This window comes from Enhydra lutris, unplaced genomic scaffold (assembly GCF_002288905.1).
Source record: "Enhydra lutris kenyoni isolate GAN:26980312 unplaced genomic scaffold, ASM228890v2 scaffoldscaffold6, whole genome shotgun sequence".
Taxonomy (NCBI): domain Eukaryota; kingdom Metazoa; phylum Chordata; class Mammalia; order Carnivora; family Mustelidae; genus Enhydra; species Enhydra lutris.
Genome location: NW_019154090.1, coordinates 29,863,507 through 29,889,096, shown reverse-complemented (window position 1 = coordinate 29,889,096; position 25,590 = coordinate 29,863,507). Strand labels below are relative to the sequence as shown.

The following is a 25,590-nucleotide window of genomic DNA, read 5'->3' as shown; positions in this document are numbered from 1 at the left end:
TATATATATATATTATATATGTGTGTGTGTGTTTATATATATATATATATATATATATATACACATGTATATATATATATACACACACACACATATATTTTAAATATTTTATTTATTTATTAGAGAGAGAGACAGCAAGAGAGGGAACATAAGCAGGGGGAGTGGGAGAGGGAGAAGCAGGCTGTCCGAGGAGCAGGGAGCCCAACGTGGGGCTCGATCCCAGGACTCTGGGATCCTGACCTGAGCCAAAGGCAGATGCTTAGCGACTGAGCTACCCAGGTGCCCCATAAATAAAATATATTTTAAAAATAGAACTGCCTTACAACCCAGCAATTGCACTACTAGGTATTTATCCAAAGGATACAAAAATACTGTTTCAAAGGGGCACACACACCCCAGTGTTTACAGCAGCACTATCAACAATAGCCAAATTATGGAAAGAGCTCCAACGTCCATTGACTGATGAATGGATAGAGAAGTGATGGAATATTACTCACCCATCAAAAAGAATGGAATCTTGCATTTGCAACAACATGGATGGTATTATGCTAAGCAAACTAAGTCAGAGAAAGAAAAATACCGTATGATTTCACTCCTATGTGGAGTTTAAGAAACAAACCACATGAACACAGGGGAAGGGAAGGAAAAACAAAATAAGATAAAAACAGAGAGGGAGACAGACCATAAGAGACTCTTAACTATAGAAAACAAACAGGGTGGCTGGAGGGTAGGTAGGTCGGGGGATAGGGTGACTGGGTGATGGGAATCAAGGAGCACACTTGTTGTGTCGAGCACTGGGTAGTATATGTAGGTGATGAATCGTTAAATTCTACTCCTGAAACCAATACTACACTGTATGTTAACTAACTTGAATTTAACTAAAATCTTGGAAGGAAAAAAGTCTCTTCAGAAACGTAGTGACTGCATGAGTCCGCACCGGCCTTTCACAAGATCCCCAAGGGAGTGGTATCTACACTGAAGTTTGAGAATCTCCGGCCTAAAAACTGCTTGGTTTGGGGTTTTAATTTTTTATAGTAAGCAGATTTTCATGTATTCCCTGTGTAATTAAAAGATGTTTTTAGGGAAACCTGAGTGGCTCAGTCGGTTGGGCATCTGCCTTCGGCTCGGGTCATGATCCCGGGATCCTGGGATCGAGCCCTGCATCGGGCTCCTTGCTTAGCGGGGAGCCTGCTTCTCCCTTTCCCTCTGCCTGCAGCTCCCCCTGCTTGTGCGCTCACACTCTTTCTCTCTCTTGCTATCTCTCTGTCAAATAAATAAATCTTAAAAAAAAAAAAAAAGTTTTAAAGAGACTAGATTAAGGGCACCTGTGCCTGGCTCAGTTGGAAGAGCGTGCAACTCTTCATCCCAGGCTCATGAGTTTGGGCCCCATGTAAGGTACAGAGATTACTTAAACAAACAAAAAACTTTTAAATAAAAAAATAAATGAAGAGACTAGATTATAAAGAAGGTGAATATTCAAAGGAGGAGATTGGCTGCTGCTGGACTGGGTGGGAAGGAGTCCACTGAGCCAAGGCCAGAAGGTAGCAGGCTGCCCCACACCCTGAGAACGGAAAACTCCTGACAGTGAAGGCAGGGGGGAAAAGGGGGAGAGGTCCTGAACGAGCCACCCGGATTGAAAGCTCTGTACTGCAGTAGCCTCACTACAAGCTGACATCTGGTCATCGTAGACCTTCAAAACAGCAAGCTGAATGAAGGAAATGTCCAAGGATCGTAAGTTCTAGAAGTAATAATAGTAGAATGACTACAAATGAGTATCCATGGACCCACAATTCTAAGGATGTCGTGACAGCGAGTAGGCAAAGAAGTCATTCTTTCAACAATTACCAGTTTCTCTTTTTCCCCATTCCTTTGGACAGGCCTCCCGCAAGAAGCCGATTTCCAGCTGCATGTGATAATGAAAGGACTTTTGCTTTCTTCTTATGTTAAATACAAGTGAATTGATTAAATAGAAGAGAGAGTCTGATTGCTAGGAAATCAGTGATTCAGATGGTGTGGAATGGCACCTGGGGATGGGGGAAGAGAAAACAGGAGGGGAAGGAAGTCTGTACAGTCGTCCGAGCCAAGGACACTCAAGGGCTGATGGGACTGAGCCTTGGAGAAGGAAGGATTTGAGGAGCAAGGATCTGACATCACCCACTATTTGTGGGTCCAGGAGGATAAGGGATGCCATGAGTTGGCTGTGGACCCAGAAGTGGAACCCAGGGCTTCCTCCCCTTCTTCACATTCCCCCCACCCCCTGCTCTCTCTGCCCGCCTCCACCCTTCTTGCCGCAGATTCCTTAATTCCTTTCTCAGTACGCTTTCCAGTATGTATGTGTTACTTCAAATAAAAAGTTGTATCTGGTGGGAGCGGGTACTTTGGGTGCTGTTTTTGTTGTTTTTTTATAGAAACAGTATTGAATATGTAGAAGAAAGATACTCAGTATAGGCTTTTAAAATACAGGCAAGGGAATGGGAATTTACCCTGCAGGGTTTGAGGCAAGCCATAAACCCTTCCTAATAACTTAGGAAGCCTAATAAATGAGAGAGGTCTAACCAAAGAAGCCTTCCAATAGCAGCTGGGCTTTACACCAGGCCTAAAAGAAAAAGACACTTGGTGGGTGTGATAGCTCAGCAAAGTCTTGGAGCAGGGGGGCTCACTCTCACAGGCAGGCCCCCAGGCCATGGGGAGGGAGAGGGAACTGGGGGAAATATGTATGTGACCACCCACCTCCCATTCCAGCAGGGGAGGTCCCCCTCGGCGCCCATACTCTTCCCTCTGAGAGACTGAATATACAAACGGACATGGGCCAGACCAGGTATGACACTAGAACTCTGACCCCAAACCTCTGCAGTAACCAGCCTGGAAAGCCAAACCACAATTTAACCCCATTTAAAATGAGACCTCACACCAACACGTTCCTCCCGGCGTGCCAAGATCTGCCCCATGTTGCGATACTGTAATAATGCCCAATATTATAACTAATGGTCTCAGGGGTGTTGTAAGACTAGGACTATCATCACTGTGTGTGTGTGCGCACATGCACATGCTAACACACCCCAGAACTGCAGCAGTGGGCCCAGAACAACTAGGACTCAGTGTCTGGCAGCTTCTTCCCAGTCCCCACCACACCTTATCTCTACCAACTCAGGACCAACCAGAGAAAGCAAATTCCCCAACCAACCACAGAGATGCCCCCTCTAGCTAGCCAGCCTCCAGCGTCCCTCCCAGGTAAACCATCTCCAATCATAACACACTCGGAGCTTCCCTTTCTTTCCCACTGTGACACTTGCCCCCTCCCTGCCTTTGCGTCCCTTCCTGCCAAATGCAAGTGATGGTGGTGGCTGACTCTTCTGCCAGCTCTGAAGGAAGAGCCTCTGTTTGTTCTCATTTAGGTGATCTTGGTGTATTTCTGTATCTGCAGCAGGAGTCTGGACACAGAACATCATACTCTATCTCCTCCAAATCAGGAGGTAGAGCCACCCCCCAGAATGTCCCTTTCTGCCTCTATCCCTCCCGAAGGTAACCAGTCTGACCGTCAATCCCATGGATTTTTGCTTATTTCTGTACTTTTTATGGGAATAGAATCCCACAGTGAGGACTTTTTGTGTGTGTACTGACTTCTCTTGCTCAATGCCAGGTCTGCGAGATTTACCCATGTTGTGTAGAGCAAGGTCTTCATTCATACTCATTGCTATATCCCAGTATTCTATTTTGTGACATTACCCCAGCTCCTATATCCATTCTAGCCTGGAGAGCTCTTTGGGCTGATTCCAGTTTGGGGCTATTATAAACATCACAGTTAGAAACATTCTTGCACTAAGAAGAAGAAGAGGAAGAAGAAAAGGAACAAGAAGAAGACGAAGAAGAAGAAGAAGAAGAAGAGGAGGAGGAAGAACAAGAGGAGGAGGAATAAGAAGAGGAAGAAGAGGAAGAAGAAGAAGAGGAGGAAGAAGAAGTAGAGGAAGAAGAAGAAGAAGAAGAAGGAGGAGGAGGAGGAGGAGGAGGAGGAGGAGGAGGGGGAGGAGAGGGGGGGAGAAGGAAGAGGAAGAAGAAGAGGAGGGAAAGGAGGAGGAAGGAGAGGAGGAGGAGAAAAAGGAGGAGGGGGGAGGAGGAGAGGAAGAAAAAGAAGGAGGAGGAAGAGAAGAAGAGGAGGAGGAGGAGAGGAGGAGGAAGGAGAAGGAGGAGGAGGAGAAGAAGAAGGAGGAGGAGGAGGAGGAGGAAGTAGGAGGAAGGAGGAGGAGGAGGAGAGGAAAGAAAGAGAGAAAGGAAGGAAGAAAGGAGGGAAGGAAGGGAGAAAGAAAGAAAGAAAGAAAGAGAAAGAAAGAAAGAAAGAAAGAAAGAAAGAAAGAAAGAGAAAGAAGGAAGGAAGGAAGGAAAGAAAGAAGGAAAGAAAGAAAAAGAAAGGAAGGAAAGAAAAGAAAAAAAAGAAAAGAAAAAAAAAGAAAAGAGTAACATTCTTGCACACATCTCTTGGTAAACAGAAGCTCTCCTTGCTGGGCTGTTCATACCCAGGCATGGAATTGCTACATCCAAGGTCAATTTCAGTAGGCTACTGCCAGGTTGCAAACAGTTTTATCAACTTCTATTCCCCCCACAGTATCTGAAAGTTTCAGCTGCTCTGTTTTCACTGACATGTGATCTTGCCAGACCCTTTGATTGTAGCCTTTCTGCTTGGGTGTCTTTGTAAATTTACACTTCACATTCTTCTGATTCCCTATAGGCTCTAAGTATTACTGTTTCCCTGGATTTAGTTATAGTAATTATTAGTAGTACATAACTGATGGAAACAACACTTGTGCCTCCTCCCTACCACCACCCTTGCTTCAGGAACACTCCTTTAGACAACTCACTATTGTATTGGAAACAATGGGTAGTGGAAGGGGGCCCATAGAGTGAGGTCTTTGCTTTGTCATTCTGTCTCTGATGCCTTTCCCAACACTCTGCACACAGTAGGTGCAAAACATTGTATAAGGACATGAAAGTATGATATGAAAGCCTAATTGCAACTCACTTTGTGAGCCATTCCCAACCACTGGAGGGTAAGCAGGGGTCTTACTCCTTTTAGGCCTTAGATCCAGCACTGGAGAATCCTTAATTTTTTTAATTTTTAAGTAATCTCTACACCCGACATGGGGCTCAAATCCACAACCCCAAGATCAAGAGTTGCACACCACTGACAGAGCCAGCCAGGTGCCCCACGGAGAATCCTTTAATAAATAATGTTTGCGGGCTGCCTTGGTGGTTCAGTGGGTTAAAGCCTCTGCCCACGGTTCAGGTCATGATCCCAGGGTCCTGGGATCGAGCCCCGCATGGGGCTCTCTGCTCAGTGGGAAGCCTACCTCCCCGTCTCTCTCTGCCTGCCTCTCTGCCTACTTGTGATCTCTGTCTGTCAAATAAATAAATAAAATAAATAGATAGATAGATAGATAAATGTTTGCTACACCAAACCGGCCTCTGGAGGCCGGGCATTTTAGCCTGTGCCCCCTGCCTTGCCTCTCAGAGCCTCAGGCCATTAAGCCTGGGCACCCATCATGCACACACAGTGATGACAGTCCTATTGTTACAACATCCTTCAGACCATTAGTTATTATATTGCACATTATTACACTATCGCAACATGGGGCAGATCTTGGCACACTGGGCAGGAACGTGATGGTGTGAAATCTTGTTTTAAATGGGGTCCCCAGCTCCAGACATGCAAACAGCTGTGGGTCATGAGCAAGAGTAGGAAACTTCTAGGTCTGGGGCTCAGGGGTCACAGCGTTCCCTTGCACGTTCTCCTCTGGTCCTTGCTCCCTCCCAGTCTTGCAGACTAGCTATACATTGGGTCAGAACGGTGCCCCTTGCCTAGGGCTGAGGACTGAGCGAGTTGATCTCTGTAAAATGCTTAGTCCAGCGCCTGGCACACAGCAAGGTATAGGGTAAGCAGCAGCCCTGTGTATTACTATCACCGTCACCAGCTGCTGCGGGAGTGCGGAATGCCGGGGGACTGTGCCCAATACCAAGTATAAGCCTCATGGCCCTAGGCTACAGGGAAGAAAGCAGAAAGGTGAGCAGAGGGGAAACATGGGATTTTCATCCATGGAGACTAGTCACTTCTAGCACAGATTAGACCAGGAATGCCAAACACTACTTTCCCTGGGGGAAGGTGAGGACAATTCACAGAGAGCAAGTGACCTCAAGGCCTGAATGACTCCATTCCTAGGAGACTCCTGGAAGAGCAAGGGACAGACTGTGAAATTTGAATCCAGCCCAGATAGGTCATTTCTGCCTCCTGGAAGGGTTCTATCAGAGCCTGGCAGAGGCCCCTGATGTAATGGCAAGCTGCCACTGGACATACCCAGATGTCGCCTCTCTGGGACAGGAGCGTAGCCAGACCCCTCCAAGGACCTTGTCCATGGAGGCACCCCCTTTGGTCTCCTCTCACTAAAATGGGAACCCAATGCTGCTCACTCTTTGAACTGCTTCACATGGGATTTCCCCCACAGAGACCAAGCAACTAAGAAGGGAATGCCTAATGCTGCCTCGGGAGGAAACAGAGGGCCTTTATCAAAAATTCTCCCAGCTGAGGCGCCTGGGTGGCTCAGTGGGTTAAGCCGCTGGCTTCGGCTCGGGTCATGATCCCAGGTCCTGGGTTCAAGCCCCGCATCGGGCTTTCTGCTCAACAGGGAGCCTGCTTCCTCCTCTCTCTCTGCCTGCCTCTCTGCCTACTTGTGATTTCTCTCTGTCAAATAAATAAATAAAATCTTTAAAAAAAAAAAAAAAATTCTCCCAGCTGATATCTCCACTGCTTCTTCATTTGATAGCATAGTTTTGCCTGTTTTTTTTTTTTTTAAAGATTTTGTTTATTTATTTGACAGACAGAGATCACAAGTAGGCAGAGAGGCAGGCAGAGCCCGACGCAGGGCTTGATCCCAGGACCCTGAGACCATGACCCGAGCCAAAGGCAGAGGCTTAACCCACTGAGCCACCCAGGTGCCCCAGTTTTGCCTATTCTTTTTTTTTTTTTAAACATTTTATTTATTTGAGAGAGAGAGAGACAGTGAGAGAGAGCATGACCGAGGAGAAGGTCAGAGGGAGAAGCAGACTCCCCGTGGAGCTGGGAGCCCCATGCGGGACTCGATCCCGGGACTCCAGGATCATGACCTGAGCTGAAGGCAGTCGCTTAACCAATTGAGCCACCCAGGCGCCCAATTTTGCCTATTCTTAAACAAGGAAGGAATAAATGGTGTATGATGGTAATTAAAAAAAAAAAAAAAGATTCTCCCAGCCAAGTGTGCCTCGCCCCTTGGTTTTCTGCACTCCTCAGTCTCTGAGTAATAAAAGGAATGAGTACAGGAAAAGGGGAAATCCGGCAGGGATGAACAAGACTGGCCACGAGTTTGTAATTGTTGAAGCTGGATGTTGGGCATGGGCTGAGGGGGGGAGGGGGCGTGTTTTCATTCTATTTTCTCTTACATTTATTTCTGATATACATTTTCTTATGTTCTATTTTGTATTTGAAAGTTTTTCATAATAAACAATGTTTCTTGAAAGAATCTGTGAATAACCCAAAGCCCGGGAGGGTAAGGGCCAACTTCTTGATCTCTTACCAGAAATCCCCCCTAACTTGGATGAAATCTGAGTGTATCCAGCAAGGAAAATAAGGTGAGGGCACGGCACTGGTCTGGCTTCGGTAGGTCATCAAACAAGGTCTATGTTTTCCACGGGGAGAGAAGCCGTGGTGGCTCTTGGGTTTTGAGGAAAATGTTTCAGCGGGAGAGAGAAGGTGAAGAGGGACTGATAAGTATACTCTGACGGCTGCTGAATCTGCCCCAACCGACTGGGACTTGGGACGGCACTGGGCCTTTGGCCCCACCCCAGCCTTTTCCCTGAGGTGAAGTGTGTTCTCCCAAACCTCCAAGGATAGGTGGCTGGGCCCCACACTGGGGGCAGACGTCCTCTCTCCCTTCCTGGGGTTCTGGCCTCCACATGGTCCAGGTCATGGTGATGGGGGTAACCTATCTGTATCACCCTCCTATACACCCCCTCCTGCGGCTGAAAGCCACACTCCAAACCCAGGATTCCTGAAATCAGACACATCATATCAACTATCCCAAGACGTCGCCTGGCCATAGGCCTCATTACTCTGACCAATTCCCAACTCTGCTTGAAGTTGGCATTTTAGAGGCCTTTGGTTGACAAGAGCCAAAATAGGCCTGCTGTTTCAGGCCAGATCAGGGCTCCTAGGCAGCATCAGGTGAAAAGTGCCTCGTAGGTCCCTGAATGATTCCTATGTACCTTACCAAAAAGTGTCTCCCACATGGCTGGTCACTGTTTGAAATTCCACCAACAAAGTAGCATCCTTTGGGACTATACATTGCTTTCTTGAGATAATATTTTCCAAAGCTACCCTGGGAAAATCACACATTAAAACTATACTGGTGCATGAACTGTTTACTGACCCGGGTATCTGAGAGCAAGGGAGAGCACAGAGGGCTGGCTAAGAGCAAGGGTGACAGGGAGTGGTCTAGACAGCTTGGGTAGGGACCTCTCCTAGTTTCAGGGTGCAGGCTGTTGGGTTCAGAATGAGGGTTGAAAAGATGATGAGGGGCACCTGGGTCGCTCAGTCGTTAAGTGTCTGTTCAGCCCAGGTCATGATCCCAGGGTCCTGGGATTGGGCCCTTCTCCCTCTCCCACTCCCCCTGCTTCCTGTGTTCCCTCTCTCACTGTTTCTCTCTGTCAAATAAATAAAATATTAAGGAAAAGTTTAGAGGGAAAGAGACAGGTCACTCAAGGTAGAGGTCACTGAAGCCACCTACAAAGCAAGGCTGTAGCAGCCAAAGCAGGGTCGAGAACCTACCAGCTGACAGTTTGGGGGTACCTCCCCAGGAGCTAGCCTTTGTCTCTTGCAGAGCACAGGAATGGAAGTGACTCCGGAGTTCCAGAAATGGCTGCCTGAAAAAAAACCCATGAAGATACTCCCCAATCCATCTGGCTGCTGGAGAGGCACCCCAAGCCTCACCCTGCACAGCTGCCCCAGTGGGCGTGCCTCCTTTCCCACCAGCCAGTGACTCAGTGCACAGGACGAAGGAGGCTGGGAGGGGAGGCTGTAGGGTCTGAATCTGCCTTGTAATGTGTAGCCGAGCGTTCCAGCCCCTCCGTTTATAACAACATATACCCAACCCTTAATAAATGCCAGGAACCATTCTAAGATTGGTGTAGATAAACTCATTTAATCCTCACAACACTAGAAGATCTATTTTTTTATACAAAGAATAAATGTATTTCATCCCCATTTTACAGCTGAGGAAACAGAGGCACAGAGAGGTTAATCAAGAGCGCAGAGGGACAGAGCACAGAGTGAGTGAAAGTTAAGAGTGGGGTACAGGCCCACCCTACACTACAGAGCAGCACCCGTACTCACTGGGCACTCTGCCTCTGCTACCCTCATGTCTACCAGGCGGCACAGGGGAGAGGTAGGGGAAGCTGTCAGTGTTTACTGACTCTGGGTCAGGCACTTGACAAACACCTGTGTGCTTCAATCTCAGAAGAACCCAGTGGAGATGCACCATGATACTCACTGTCCATGTGGGGAAGCAAGACCAGAGAAGTGTGACCATCTGCCAAGGCCACACAGCCCAGGAAGGGGTGGAGCTGAAATCCAAACCTTGGTCTGAGCTCTGCCTGGCAGGCCTCTCCTCCCCAAATTCGCCCCCCTCCCAGCTAAAGAGCATGGAGACCAGAAGGGAAGGAAAGGAAGAGGGGGGTGAGGAGGCTGGAGAGAGGCTTCAGAGGCAGTTCTTACCCGAGCAGCTTACATTCCCCAGGGTCCAGGAGAATGTCTGGACCTCCTCCACCTCTTGAGGGACCACAAGCAGCCATGTCCCTGGAGATGGACCACCCTGATGCTCCTGGAGCAATGGCTGGGCTTTTGGGGTCTGGAGCAAGGTCCTGTGGAGGTCTGCCCCGCCCCACTGCTGCTGCTGCACATCTGCTAGCCACCCAGCACAGGGGCAGGATGGGGGGCATTGCCAACCAGTGGTACCTCCTGATCTGTGGACTCAGACAAATGGGTATACAGCCTAGATGGGCGTACCTCACCTCCTCCAGAGAATGAAGGTAATAATCCAGATTGCAGGGTAGGCAAGGTCTGTAGCACATGGAGAGGGCATGAGCTGGGACAGAAATGTGGCCTGAGGCCCCCTGGCTCCCCTCTGACCCAGGCTCCACCAGCCCCACAAAAGGGACAAGGCAGGAAGACAGCACAGTCCGTGCTTGGGCTGGATGTCCTCTGGGAAAGGGAGCAGATTCCTAGCACAGAGGGCCCAGGGGCTTCACTGGAGCAGGCGCCGCCTGTAGACCACTGTCAGGAACAAGGCCAGGAATACCCCAGTAGCAGCTACCCTGAGCCATGGAGCCCAGGCGCTGACCTGGATGTAATCCTCCTCCCCCAGGGGCTCCGGGGTGGCACGCGGCCCAGGATTACCCTCCAGCAGGTCGACGCTGGGGTCCTGGGTCACTTGGATCCTAATGGAATCCACCGACTGGTACTCGTTCTCCTCTGGGGCATTGTCAGGCCCCGCGTCCAAGGACTTGCTGTAGCTGAGGGCCAGGTCCGCAGAGCAGCCCGAGAACGGCTCACTGTCCACCCGGGAGGCCAGACAGCCTGGCTTGCTCAGCTCCAACTCAGACTCCCAGCCAGAAGAGCTGGGGTTTGGCTCAGGCAAGCTGTCTCTGGTGGAGATGGTGATCCCTGGAGCTCCTGCAGTCTCCTGGGAAAGAAAGGAGGGGCTGGAAGGGCCTGGGGATGGCAGGGAGACGGCCAAGTTGCATGGCCCTATTTCCAGCCAGGCCATGAACTAGCATTCCAACTCTCCAATTCCCAGCCTGTAGTCTGGAAAGGAAGCCGCCACCTCTTGGAGACTCAACCCACTGATGGTAAAGGAGGGCATTGGGGGAGGAGGGGACCAAGGCTCTGCTGGCTGGGGTACCAGTGGTGACTTCCTCCAACGTACCCCTCTTGCTACTCACTGGCCTGCCTGTGAGATCACCCCCACCCTCCTGGAGCCCTTGGTGGCTATGGCCCCATCCTACTCTGACATTCTGCCTGGGCGGAAGGCCATGGAGCAGCCACAGCATCAGAGCCCTGCCATGGGCCTAAAGGGTCCCCTGGACTTGGTTGCTCCAGGCAGACAGCAGCTGTAGGGCTGCCCCAAGGGAGCAGCCATGAAGGGGAGGGGCACTGCTGTGTCAGTGCGGCTACCTCCAGCAGGTTAGTCCCATCTAAGACTGTAGTCAGTAAGGACTGGCTCATGGTGGGGCAGACTGGATATCCCAGTGGTAAGGAACAGGGCACTGAGGCAGGCAGGCCGCCCCGTGCTGCCCCTCATTGTTCAGTCTGCAACACACACTACTGAGCTCCATGGGGAGCTGCGAGCTCTAAATGGGCTAAGGCACATGACCAGTGGGGGTGGCCATCATGCCCAACCCTCCTGAGGCATCCACACTCAGGGGCTTGAAGGATTATTATTACTCTAAAGGTCGTGATGTGGGGTCTAGAAGAGGCTAGATCTCAGCTAGCCCTACACCCTCGAGGAGCAGTGCTGGGACATCCCAGGCTAGAGACGGACTGGAGACTGGAAAGGGTCCAAGGACAGGGCTAGGGGGAAAAGCCTGGATCACTGCTGGACAGGGCAAGGACTCACCCCTGAGGGTGTGTGGCTCCTGATGGTGGGCACAGTGCTGGCGGGCACCTTGCTGGGCACCATGCTCGTGGACATCCTGGGCTCGGGCACCAAGCCTGTGGGCACCCTGGGTGCTGCTGTGCCAGCACGCACTGAGTTGATGGGTAGTTTGGACGGTGGCAGACTTGTGAGCACATTAGTGGCTACTGTCCCTGAGGGTTTTGAGCTGGCAGGCAACTTGGAAGGCACTGTTCTGTCAAGTGCTGAGCTGGCAGGAACCCTGAAGGACGCAGTGCTGGTGGTCAGCGAGCTTGTGGACACCCCAGCCCCCGCGGAGCAGACGCCGGCCTTGCGGTGGTCACCAGCAACCCCGGCACAGGCCAAGCCCGTGGACGAGGAGGAGGTGCCAGCAGATGGCACTGACACAGAGGGTGCAGGCAAACGGCTCGCCCTGTGGGTGGAACGGGTCAGGGGCTGGAAGGAGACAGATGGAGACACAGGCCCACGGGATGAGGGGAGGCTGGAGGCCGTGCCTGCAGGGGACAAAATACAAGGGGAGACACAAATCACAGGACCATTACTCTAAAATCACAGTCACCCTGGGATCAGAAGGCTGAAGAGCCACTGTGCCCTAGCTCAAGTACCTACTGCCTCCAGGCCCCCCAACTTCTTACCCAGGGAATCTCCACAGTCCCTTTGGTCACTGCGCCCAGGCCCGGGGGGTCCAAGAGATGCAGGCACATCCTTGGTCCTATATATCCTTAGTCCTTGACCTAAAGCTGAGTCTTCTAAGAGTGAAATGGTCCCTCTCCCTAACAGCATCTAGGAGCTTAAAGATCACTCATTATCCTCTGCTCTTTCTTCTCCTGCCTGGGACACCCTCCTTTCCTCCTGTGTCTGCTCCTTAGCTTGGGGGAAATTCTGGATGCTCCTCCCTCTGCCACCTTCCCCTCCCCGCCCATAGGAGCAATTCTGGACCAGGCAGAAGAGCTCCCAGCAGTCGCAGGGCACCAGAGGCCCAGCCAGCCCCCAGGGTGCGCAAATCTCCTAGGAGACCTATGGACTCCAGGGCAAAGGGTGCAGGGACCAAGCCACCCCTGACACGAGGGCTTGAACTGGAACAAGCAGGAGGAAGCAGGTGGTGACAGTCCATAAAGGCTTTCCCTGTGGAACTCTGAGAACACACATGCCAGGCCCTACAGTTGACAAAGGCCAGGAGTCATTCTGATGTACCACCTGGCTCCCTGCAATCTAACACACAACACAATCTTGTGGGACCTGTATCCGTGCAGGGACTGAAATCTAAGTGCCCTTTGCCTCCCTGGTCCACATCAGCGTCTCCTGCAAGGTGTTTTATGGCAAGTTGACATTGCAAAGTATAAACAGGTGCTGGGGGAAGAACTCTAGGGTGGCAGGAGGGTAGGGCACTAAAGTGGCTTCTCTGAGCCTGTAACTGTTCATGTGCCTTGTGGCTGTCCCAGGGGCCCCAAACGCGGGGCAGGCCACAATGTTCCATGGAATGCAGTTTGGGAAATAATGATGCAGAGAAATGCCAGCCTGGGAGGTCAGAATGGACCTCTTCTATATTCCCAAGAAGGAGTGCTGAGATCTGGTTTGGGGTCCAGGCCCTTACCTGATGAAAATCATACTTCCTCTGGGGACTGAGAAGTTTTAGTGATTCCCCAGGAGCTAGATCCCCATTTGGGGTAGGGCAGTGCCCACGGGCTCCCCTGCTGGTAGCTGGCCGAGGCCTTCTGCACTGTCCTCCAGCTCCTGGAGAACCCCTGCAGAGTCACTCCTCTTGGTAGAGTCCCAAAATAGCCCTAATCCTCTTCCCTTACCTGTATCCACACCCTCTGCAATGTGACTGTCAGTCGTCTCATCTAGGGATGAAGTCTATTTCCTGACTCCTTGACTCTGTGCTGGCCTCCGTGACCTGCTTTGGCTCACAGAATGAGGCAGGATGAACACTGCCAGGTTGAGTCTTTGCCCAGGAGCCCGCTTTCTCAGAATTCTGCTCAGCTGCCATGAAACAGACTTGTCTGGTGAAGGACGAGGACTAGCTGAAGAGAACCAAGGTGCCCAGCCGCCAGGCATAAGCAGAGCGTACGTGTGTGTGGGCATCAACGTGTATACAATTGGGAATTGTATACAACGTGTATACAAAAGGGAATTCAGCCGAGATCTGAAGAACTACCCTGAACCAGCCCAAATTGCTAACCCACAGCATCATGAGCTAAATTGTTATATTTTAAGCTACTAAATGTTGGAACAGTTTGCTACACAGAAAATATGGATATGCCCTCTAAGGAACTGAGTTGCTCCCTGAGGTAAACTCCCTTTATTCCCACTCTTGCCTCCTGTCCAAGGAAGCCAGGGGGGCAACTCTAAGTCTTTACCCTCACTGGGAGGTTGGAGAGGCCCCAGAACTCCAGATTCCACACATACCTGGTGTGTGGGCACCGCCTAGTTCTGTGTCCTGCTCTTCATGTCCACTGGAGGTCAGAGGGCTGAAGGCCGCCATGTCAGAGGACGATTCCAGGGGGCCAGCTGGCCTCCTCAGGACAGCCCCAGGATGGGGCATCTGTGGGACCTTCTTTGAACTCTGCAAGAGGGAAAATATAAATGAGGCAATTGCTTTTCCCAGGAGTGGGCATCTCCTACAGGTCTCAGCCCATAGCACGGAGTACAGAAACTGAGGAAGCCCCTAGCCCTGGCTTTGGTCATTGCCAGACCCTGTCTACAGGAACCTACCTCACCAAAAACACACACCGTCCCATGGGGAGTCTCTATTCATCTGCCTTGCCCTGTAAAAGGTTCCCCTCTCTGATGCTATTGCACAGACCCCTTTCTTGGGCTTCAAGTTCATGGTCTGGCCTCTCCTGGACATCCCAACAGAATCAGCCATTTCCGCCCTGAATCAGCTTTACTGGCAGTAAGTACTCCAACCACCCCCTTACCTCCTGCTTCCCCAGTACCCCTCCGCTGTTCATTCCCTGGTCCCTCAATCTACCTCATCTCGTCACATAAACCACTGCAAAGACCACAAAACTGTGGCTTCACAGCTGGCTGGTAAGAGGATTGAGCATTGCCACAGGGTAAAGCCCGGCTCAGCAGTCTGAAAGCTGGTTTGGAGCCTACCTCCACTGAGGGAGCCCTGAGGTTCCGAGCAGAGATTAGACATGGTTTGTGGTTGGGAGAGAAGAGAGCTTCTAGAAGCTGGACAGACAGGAACACAAAAGCAGGAGGCCCAAAGTAGACTGTGAGGACACACCTCTTCCGGGGACTCTGGTGGCTGGGTGTCCTGGACTGACAAGGGGAAACTTGGCTCCTCCTCTCTGTAGCCATTGTGGGGGGCACTGGGGGCCACAGCAGGTCTAGAGGACCGTGGAACCTCAGCAGGAACTAACTGTGGCTCCACTGGGGCTGGAGGCCGGTTCCGGACCCCTGGAGGCAAAGATAGAGTGATGTCAAGGGGGAATCATGGATGCTCCCAGTGACAGGAAAGGCCTGCGTGTTCCTGGACCCCCGGGTCAATGACTATCAGCCCCCACCCCCAGCTCCCAAAGCTGTCCTGATGTAGGATGTACTTAGAAGAGACAAGACTCATTGAGTGGGAGGCAGTAGCAGGAGGAAGAGAGGAAGGTAGGGAGGACAAAAATAAGGAGAGGTAGAAGGAGTAGGGTGGGAGAGGTTGGGGGGAGCATGGGGGGCACTCCACAAGCCTCTCACAACCCAGGCTGGGTCAGCGGTCACCACTTCTCTGTCCCCTGTCATTCTGGAACCCAGTGGCTTTCTCCTCCTCTTTGTTGGTGGCTGTCACCATTAACTGACCCCTCAGAAAGAAGGACGGAAGGGAGGGAGGGAGGGAAAGAAAAAAAGAAAGAAAGCAAACAGGAGGCTATTCTAAGGCTGTAAATCTAGTAAGGGTCTCAGCAGTTGTCTCTAGTCTAAAACATAAATAGGGCTGGCTTGAGTTTTCTTCCTGTTTTGATCCTTCAGACCTGACCTCACCAGACCCCTCTGGCCACTTGGCCCGGCAGGGTAACTGGGCAGCTGGGGTGGAGGACTGAGAAAACTCCAGGGGAAGCAAGGGGGAGAGGAAGAGATGAAGGAAAGGAAGGAAGGAACCCATGAGGAAGAAAGAGGAGACAGTGAAGGGGGAAGGGAAGAGAAGAGAGGAGTAGAGTAGAGTGGAGAGAAGGCAGTCAACTGAAAGACAAGAGGAAGTGAGAAAGAGGAGGGAAGCAAATGTCACAGCCACAAAAATGAGAGGAAGTCCCATCTCCTGAGCACATGGGAGGTGTCCAGTCCCACAACCATCATCTCGTGGTACCCACCACAGTCCTACAATGTAGATGTCTGGCCATTAGTCCCATTTTACAGAGGGGAAGACTGAGGTTTAGAGAAATTAAGGGACTTGGCCGAAGGGACATGGCTAACAAGAAGCTAAGCTGTGATCCGCACCCAGGTTTGTCTATTGCCTGGGAGTCGTGGGAGGGAAAGTGACAGAGGGATGCAGGAGGTACAGAGGTAAGGGGAGAGGCTGAATGGAGGCCAGGGGAACCAACAGGGGTTCCACAAGGAGGGCCACAGCAGGAAGCTCACCGGGCAGGTTGCTGTGGTAGATGCGAGCCACCTCGTCAGCAAGATCCACCAGCTCACAGGCCCTCAGTGCACTGATGAGGGACTCCACCCAGCCGATCCGCCGCCGAAGGCTGTTGAAGAGCTCCCAGAGGGTGCCCTGGTTCCCAGAGAGCTGGCAAGAGGCCCGCAGTCGGTCCTGGAAGACACAGCCAGCTGCCCTGCTCAAGCCAGGGGGCCCTGGCCCCTTCCCCACTCAGGAGGGGACAGCTGCAGAGAGAGGCTCCAAGTAGCCACAAGAGTGAGGCAGCCATCTGAAACTCGGTCAGAGCCCAGGACAAGGCCAGTGTTTGGGCCCAAGTTTAAAGGCGGTTACCAGGAAACAGGTTCTTACTGTGTGCCAGGCCCTGTGCTCAGGATGCTGCGAGCTATTGTCCCAACTCTACTGGTGAGGAAACAGAGGCTTAGCAGATATAAGGTAATAAAGATCCTACGGACAGATCCTAGTTAGTCCTTCACCAAAGCCTGGGGTTTGTTCAGGCAGCCCCGAAGGCAAAAAGAAAGGGTTTGGATTAGCAGCAGAGGAAAGGGTACGGAGGGAACAGAAGATGAAAAGGAGGTAAAGGGACAGAGAGAGGAAGCCAATGCTAAGAATTAGGAGGCTGGGGGGTTGGGAGACTCTGATAAGGAGTCTCAGGGCAGAGGAGGTTTTATGGTGAATTCCCACATGCAGACGGGCAACCAGAGAGCAGAAACGAAGACCCACAGGAAACATATCCTGCAGAACTAGTCACGAGGTATCCCCACAAGCCCCCAAATCCAAGGGAGGGGGCCCAAATCCCAACAGCCACAGGCCCGCACCACCACCAGCACAGCCGCGTGGTGGCAGCAGAGAGCCGGTGCCACTGGGAGCAGCTAGAACTGGGAGGCGGCCAGCCCCACTTCACTTGGGGCCACAGCCAGTTCTGAAAGGCTAGGGCAGCCTGGCTCCCGCAAGCTCTCAAAACTGAGCCCTGGGCTCCCTGTCAGGACAGGGTCCCGTGATAAGGTGAATGGAGTCAACACTGAGCAGGAACAATGACAAGAGACGACGTCAAGGAAAGTCCCGAGGGAAGCACGTGAGGGGACCAAGGCCCAGACATCTCAGGCAGCCAGCACCCTACTTTTTTAGCACTACACCGTATGGACGCGAGAGGGAGCTCAGCCACGTGGGAAAAGGCCAGCCTGAACCACACTTTATTCTGCAAGTTAGAGAAGCATCAAGGTCAAGAAGCAGGATGCAGAAGTTGGAGAAGGAAGGAGTTGGCCCTGGCTTTGGGGGGGAAGCTCTGAGCCCCATGCCCCTGCACCAAGTCAGTCAGAGTCCCATGCCCCCAGCTCACCTGGTCACTTGTGGTGAGGCAGGACAGGTAAGGCAGTATCTCCAGAACATGAATGCGGTCAACAAAATTGCTGTAATGGTGGCGGATATACTCGTAAGTCTTTTCCTCGGCAAACGTCATCGCTGTCTAGGTTCTGAAGTGACGGAGGGTTCTGGCCCATAAAAGGACAGATGGAGAGGGGGGGTAGAAAGGCTGGAAAAGAAAGCATACCACGTATAGTAACAGAGTTGGGAATGGGGTGGGACAAAAGGCAATGACTCCTTTCTTTCTCAATTCTCTGGAGTGCTTGCTTCTTTCTTTAATCGTCTAATTTTATTACTGCCTGAGTCCCAGAGGCCCTCAAGAAATTTGCTTAAAAATGAACTGATGACCAGGGCGCCTGGGTGGCTCAGTGGGTCAAAGCCTTTGCCTTCAGCTCAGGTCATGGTCCCAGGGTCCTGGGATCGAGCCCTGCATCGGGCTCTCTGCTCAGCGGGGAGCCTGTCTCCCCCCCCACCTCTGCCGGCCTCTCTGCCTACTCGTGAACTCTGTCAAATAAATAAATAAAATCTTTGAAAAAAAATGAAGTGATGACCAAAAGAAATCAGATCCAGCTCTAGGCCCCATTTCTGCCCTGCAGGCTGGTCAGTGTTGGGGAGGGCTCTGGCTCCCTGCCAATTTCCCAAGGTCTGTTTGTGCCCTTAGCTGCTGACAGCAAGAGGGCTCCACCAAGAAGTGCTGCTTCCCTGGGATGTACCAGGAAAAAAAAAGAAAGAAAGAAAGAGAGAAAGAAAGAAAGAAAGAAAGAAAGAAAGAAAGAAAGAAAGAAAAGCCCAAAATAATAATAGGATCATCCTACTTTAAAGGTGAAGGAAACAAAGTACCAAGAAATTAAGGGGCTTGCTAGTTAGTGGAAGAGCAAAAAACGGAAGTCTTCAGGCTTCAGAATCAGGTTCTTTCTAGAACATGACTGCAAGCCCACCATTAAGGCTTGCTGCATACATGTTCTTAGGGTAGGAGGCTGGTTCCACTCACTGTGTGATCTGGGGCAAATTACCAGTCCTTTGCAGGTTTCTCTTCACCCCTAAAATGGTTTAGAGAGCTTGTTTTGACAACACAATAGTTCAACCACATAAGGTTCACATTTAGAAGTCCTAAATTACTTAGCAATTGCTACTAGGTACTAACTTGCTACTTAGGTAGCACTTACCACCATTTGCAATTATAGATGGAGTTGTCTACGAGTTTCTTACCTGCCTCCCCCCTCAGGGAGAGCTGCAGGGAATAAGAGGGACAAGATCTCTGCCATCATCCAATTTATATTCTATTGGGGTGGGACAGATAACAAATCAGTAAACATATACATAAATAAGATTTTCAGACATTAATCATAAGAAAATAAAGCAGGGTAATGAGACAGAACCCCTGGAGAAAGGTATGTTGCATGGATGGAGGTGGTCAGGGAAGTCTTTCTGAATCCCTGACATTTGAGCTGAGGCCTTCTGGGCTGTAACAAGATCAGCGCTGGGGGTGGGGGTTGGAGGGCGGCACAGCAAATTAGAAGTCCTAAGGCGTAAATGAGCTTGGCATGTTTGAAGAACAGAAAACAGGTCTGGGGGGTCCAGGTTTAGAAAGCTAGGGGGAGGGGCAGAGATCAAGAAACCAAAAAGAAAGGAAGTCCATATTTGTTCACATTTATTCACCGTTCCACTAGAGGCGGGCCCATCCTAAGTTTCTTTCATTTAGGAGAGGAGAAATGATGCCAGGTTGCACAAGATCAAGGAGGTTAGGAGAGGTGGCTCATGTGGGGTGTTGCAGGAAAGGACTTTGGGGGTTGTTTTGGGGGGGGTTTGGAGTGAGATGGGAGGCCATCAGGGGGTTCTGAGCAGGGAAGAGAGAGGCCTGAACTTTTGTTAAAGACCTCCCTGGTAGTTGTGAAAACCTGGACTGTGGAGGGGCCAGAACGGAAGCAGGAAGACAAATCAGGAGGCTAAAGGAAGGGGCCGCAGGATGGGGATGGCGGGAATGCTGCCCTTGGAGGTGGTGAGAGGTGCTTGGGTTCCTGGTGTGCTGCGGATGTGGGAAGTGAGGAAGAGAGAAGAATCAAGGATGCTCAGGTGTTGGTGGATGGAGGGTGCCATTCAGGCAGGCCAGAGAATCTGGTGGAGAAGCTGTGGTACAGAGAGGTCTCCAAAGCTCCATTTTGAACAAGTGAAGCCTAAGATGCTGTAACATGTCCAAGTAGGTTTTGTGGGAAGGAAGGGGTCAGGAGACGGAGGGTCAGGCTGGAGCAAAAACATAGGTGCCTGGCGTGGGTGGGACTCTAGGCCTCATAGCCTCATGTTATATGCCTTGCTTTGTTAGCCACCAGGGGCGACATTCCTGCTGGTTAATGTGTTAATGACAGAGGTCAAGAGGATCAAGGAGATTGGGGGGGGGGCTCCTCTGAGCCTTCAGGAGATGAGCAAAGAACAACTCTAAGGTGGCTAAATGACCCTTTCTCCTTCTCTTCCATGGCATCCAGAGAGGTACCAGGAGAGAGTCAAGTAATACATTCTTCTGCATCTGAGCCTCAGCCCTTAGGCATTAAGAGTTTGGGAAGTATGGGGACTCATGGGTGGCTCAGTGGGTGAAGCATCTCCCTTCAACTCAGGTCATGATCCCAGAGTCCTGGGATCGAGTCTGGAATCAGGCTCCTTGCTCGGCCAGTTCTCCCTCAGCCTGCCGCTCCCCCTGCTCGCTCCCTCTGACAAATAAATAAAATCTTTTAAAAAGGGGGGTGGGGTGGGTGGGGAGTATGAAGTATAGCATGCTCCAACCAAAAAGAAAGGAAGTCTATATTTGTTCACCTTTATTCACCGTTCCCCTAGAGGCGGGCCCATCCTAAGTTTCTTTCATTTAGGAGAGGAGAAATGATGCCAGGTTGCACAAGCAGACCAGTGGTCCTGTCAGGATTTGAACCCAGGACTTGCTGCCTCTTTGCAGCTCACCATAACGCCTTGCAGAATATAGGCCCTGCTGCAGCAAATGAGGCTCACAGCCCCAGAGGGATCAAGGGCACGGCTTGGGTGAGGGGAGTTGCTGGATAAGGGTGTGCCTGGGAGGCTGAAACATTTAGTCCCTTCTCTTGAAAGATCTGTAAATCGTTCAGACAAGCCCGAGTGCATTCCCTCTATGGCAGTCACGGTTCTCAGGTTGTTGACTGTACTTCTAAAAGTTTTTGAGACGCCTCAGCATGCACAGGAGAACGTCGGTTTTTTTGTTTTTTTTTTAATTTGTTTTTGTTTTTGTTTTCCCAGCATCTCCTTTCGGTCTGAGAGAAGGGCGGACCGACGCTGCGAGGAGAGCTGTCTACCCGAATGCCCCGGAGGCTCTGAGAGCGTCCCGGAAAGAAATAACCACCAGCCGAGAGGGGCGAGGCCTCTCACCAACTGGGCTCCGATTGCTGGATGGGACCGGGACCAGGCTCGCTGAGGGAGGGAGGCTGTTCTGAGCAGTTGTCACCCCGGAGAACTGTCATGGCCCCGGGGAGGAATGCGGCCCGGGACTTGTAGGCGCGGCCGCGGCCGCGGCTCCGGGAGGTTGGCGCGCCCGGGCCAGGCCTCGCCCCGGAGTCACCCTTGGCCTGCCGAGAGGCTGCAGGAGCTCCGCAGCCGGCGCCTGCCTTCTTCCCGCCCAACTTCCCCTCCAGTCCGGGCAGACGCCCCGCGCCACCCCCGGGGCTGGCTGAGGCTCGTGGAGCCCTCGCTGCGGCGAACTGCTCGTGGGCTCTTCCCCAGCCCCGCGCACCCAGTGGCGTCCCTGACCCCCGTGCGCCCCGGCGGACTCCCGAGTCCCACTCGGCTCTTGACGCCGCTGGCCACCTCCCCGAACGGGATCCGCGTGCCCTGAGCCGACGGGACAGAGGGCCCGGGACGGCTAACCTACCTCGGCTAGCCACCACTCCACGACCCGCTGACCTCCGCGGACACTCCGGAACCCTCCCCAACAGGGGAGGGGCGGGACCGCGCGGCCATTGGCCAGACGGCGGGGGCGGGGCTTCTCGGCACACCGGAGCCAGAGGGCAGCAGGTTGGGGGTGCTTGGCCTTGGCTCGGGGCCTGGACACGCCGGACAGCGCTCCCGGACCGACCTAGGTCCCCGCTGGGGCGTAGAGGATCAGATTATTTTCTTTCCTTGTTTGTCTCGAGCAACGTCCAGGGGAAATCCAGAATCCAAGTGGACGGCCGACCTCGGAGTCAGTGGTCGGCTGGGTTACCGTGGTCGGCTGGGTTACCGAGCTCCCTACGCTAAGCAATCACTCCTCCCGTCGAGTAATTTGAAGGGTGAGGGTCTTTATGTCATTTGTACCTGGGCACCTAGGACCTGGCACACAGTTAGTGCTCAATAAATATAGGGTGATACGCGAAGTTCACAGGGCGACTCCTGGGGAAGCAGGATATCGGTGGGAGGAAGCTGGGTAGGTGAGAGCTGGGCAGGGGCGATTGACTTGCCCTGCCTGCTGGGTGTGGGTCTTTAGTGCTGCGTGGGAGGCTTCTCTACCCAAGGGTCTGAGGCAGGTACCTCCCCACAGTGCTTGCCAACTGCCTGGCCCTTCCTCTGCTTGGGGCAGAAGCCAGCAATTACTGAGCCCCCACTGTGTCCCAGGTACAGGCTTAAAGTCTTACACCTTAGAGCCCACTAAATACTCTCACAATAACCAGGTTGAGGTTTATTTTTTCCCGGTTTTAAGAGATATTAAAAGATTCAGAAAATGGCAGTTCTTACTAAACTTAAACATGCCAAGTCTATCACCCAGCCACCACTCTCTTAGCCGTGTGTCCACCTAAAAATGTACAGGATACCTAGTGTTCATAGTGGCTTTGTTCGCAATAGCCAAACTCTGGAAACAACCCAAAGTTTCCCTCAGCAGGAGAATGAAGAGACCAACAGTGGTGTGCTCACATTATGGAATAGTATACAGCAGTGAAAAAGACAATCGCTCACTACGCATAACATGGATGACTCGCACCAGGATAAATGGGAACCACAGTTAACCAAGTCAAGCACAAAGAATACATCCTGTTTGTTCCTTCAGTGGCAAGGTAAGGCAAGGTTCAAAAACAGGCAAAACTCATCTACATAAATAGAAATCATTCACTGGTTACTTCTGGGTGGGTACAAGGGAACTTTTGCAGGGAATAAAAATGTTCTCTATCATTGTTTTAAAGATTTTATTCATTTATTTGAGAGAGAGAGCATGTACATGACCAGGGGGAGGGACAGGGGGAGAAGCAGACTTCTTGCTGAGCAGGGAGTCTGACATGGGGCTTGATCTCAGAACCCTGGGATCATGACCTGAGCTGAAGGCAGGCGATTAACTGACTGAGCCACCCAGCCACCCAGGTGTCCCAGAAATATTCTGTATCTTGATGTGAGTGGTGGATATATGGGCTTGTGCATATGTAAAAAATGCATCAGCTGTACAATCAAGATTGTTATACTTTATACTGCAACTTAAAAGTGAAAGACTGGGCACCTGAGTGGTTTAGTCAGTTAAGTGTCTGCCTTTGACTCAGGTCATGATCCCAGGGTAGGGAGATCAAGTCCTACCTCTGGCTCCACACTCAGTGGGGAGCCCGCTTGAGGTTCTCTCTCTCCTCTGGGGCTGGGGGAGGGGTGGGGGGTGAGGAGGGTAGGGAGGTGGGGGGTGCTTTGGCAGAGATCACATGCAAATGCCTGAGTACACACCTATCTTAAAAGTCAATGCTCCCAAACTAAGCCACAGGAAAATGCCTGAACACTTTTTAGATGAGATTTTATTTATTAGTAACCCTGTGGATATTTCACAACATTCAGCATTTACAAAATGTTATTATCACACCTGAACTCAACTAACTGTAATAAAGCCAGTATGCCTTGTTTAGCCAAGACAGGGTGAATGTCAATTGGTTCAAGAATTCTTCTTGCCTGCTACCTACTCCAATCCATGACCTCATATCTAATTCTTGCAGGAAGAACACGGGAGGGGCACCTGGGTGGCTCAGTGAGTTAAAGCCTCTGTCTTCGGCTCGGGTCATGATCTCAGGGTCCTGGGATCGAGCCCTGCTTCGGGCTCTCTGCTCAGCGGGGAGCCTACTTCCCCTCTCTCTCTGTCTGCTTCTCTGCCTACTTGTGATCTCTCTCTCTGTGTGTCAAATAAATAAAATCTTAAAAAAAGAATATGGGAGTGTGACGACTGGCTTCCAAATGCAGTTTTCACCCCTGTCTCTACCCTTATATTAGGAAAAATAAATAAATAAAACACAGCTTTCTCAAAAACACAATGAGATACTATCTTAGCCCATTTGGGCTGCTGTCTGGGAGACCCAGACAACAAACACTTATTTCTAATTCTGGAGGCTGGGAAGTCCAAGATCAAGGTGCCAGCAGATTTGGTGTCTCATAGACGCTCACTTGCTACTTCAGAAACACAGTCTTCTTGCTGTCCTCACATGATACTTCCATCATGTGAGCAAGGGAGATCTCTGGGTCTCTTTAAAAGAGCACTAATGGGGCGCCTGGGTGGCTCAGTGGGTTGGGCCGCTGCCTTCGGCTCAGGTCATGATCTCAGGGTCCTGGGATCGAGTCCCGCGTCGGGCTCTCTGCTCCGCAGGGAGCCTGCTTCCCTCTCTCTCTCTCTGCCTGCCTCTCCGTCTACTTGTGATCTCTGTCAAATAAATAAATAAAAATCTTTAAAAAAATTAAAAAAAAAATTTAAAAAAAATAATAAAAAAAAAAATAAAAGAGCACTAATTTGGAGCACCTGGGTGGCTCAGTGGGTTAAAGCCCCTGCCTTCCGCTCAGGTCATGATCCCAGGGTTCTGGGATCAAGCCCTGCATCCGGCTCTCTGCTCAGCAAGGAGCCTGCTTCCCCCGCTCTCTCTGCCTGCCTCTCTGGCTACTTGTGATCTCTGTCTGTCAAATAAATAAATAAAATCTTAAAAAATAAAAAAATAAAAGAGCACTAATTTGATTCATAAGTGCTCCACCCTTGTGACCCAAATCACCTCCCAAAGATACCACCTCCAAATACCATCACCTTGGGGATTGGATTTTAAAATATAAATGGGGGGGGCATAAACATTTGGTCTATAGCAGATACAAACCTTTAGGATGGCTACTATAAAACCAACAAACAAGAAAATAACAAGTGTTGGCAAGGAGATGGAGAAACTGGAACCCTTGTACATTACGGGTACGAATGTGAAATGCCACAGCTGCTATGGGACAGGATGGCTGTTTATTGTGGTGTAACATACACAGAACATAAAATTTAACATATTCTAACCACTGGTAAGTGTACAGTTCTCTGGCAGTATTCACACTGCTGTGCAGCCATCGCCACCGTCCATTTCCAGAACTTTTTCATCTTCTCCAACTGAACCTCTCTACCCATTAAACACTAAGTCTTCACTCTCCATTGCTCCCCAGCTCCTAGAAGCTCCTATGCTACTTTCTGTCTCTAGGAGTTTGACTGTTCTAGAGAGCTTATGTAAATGGAATGATACAATATTTGTCATTTCGTGACTGGCTTATTTCATGTAGCATAGTGTCTTCAAAGTTCATCCCTGTTATAGTATGTGTTAGAATTTCCTTCCTTTTGAAGGCTGAATAAGATTCCATTGTATGGATAGACCACATTTTGTTTATCCATTTGTCTACTGCTTCTACCTTTGGCCAGTTGTGAATAATGCTGCTGTGAACGTGGAGGTACAAATATCTGTTGAAGTCCCTGCTTTCGTTTCTGTGGGTATACCTCCAGAAGGAGACTTGCCGGATCGTATGATAATTCTATTTTTAAATGGGAAAATGGGTGGAGAGGTTCAGTTGGGGAAGATGAAAAAGTTCCAGCAATGGATGGTGATAATGGCTGCAAAACAATGAATGTTCTTAATGCCAGGGAACTGCACACCCCACAATGTTTAGAATGGTATGTTACCACAATAAAAATCCTGG

At 50.9% G+C, this 25,590-nt stretch overlaps 1 protein-coding gene across 6 annotated transcripts in view; it reads right to left on the bottom strand.

The window, feature by feature from the left end:
- Positions 1 to 8,911: 8,911 nt before the first annotated feature.
- Positions 8,912 to 25,590, bottom strand: part of LOC111141602 (mitochondrial antiviral signaling protein) — a 35,708-nt gene continuing 19,029 nt past the window's right edge. For 4 of the 6 annotated variants that reach the window (XM_022494276.1, XM_022494273.1, XM_022494275.1 and 1 more), the window contains 6 exons: positions 17,636 to 17,827; positions 16,278 to 16,452; positions 14,944 to 15,116; positions 14,118 to 14,274; positions 11,691 to 12,202; positions 9,271 to 10,757 (listed from right to left, as the gene is read on the bottom strand). In XM_022494276.1, the coding sequence (XP_022349984.1) occupies positions 10,320 to 10,757; positions 11,691 to 12,202; positions 14,118 to 14,274; positions 14,944 to 15,116; positions 16,278 to 16,452; positions 17,636 to 17,755 (1,575 nt within the window). In that variant the 5' untranslated portion in view covers positions 17,756 to 17,827 and the 3' untranslated portion in view covers positions 9,271 to 10,319. Of the gene's footprint in view, positions 8,941 to 9,270; positions 10,758 to 11,675; positions 12,203 to 14,117; positions 14,275 to 14,943; positions 15,117 to 16,277; positions 16,453 to 17,635; positions 18,043 to 25,590 lie in introns of those variants that run through there. The other 2 variants (XR_002640208.1, XM_022494277.1) reach the window with 2 other exon arrangements.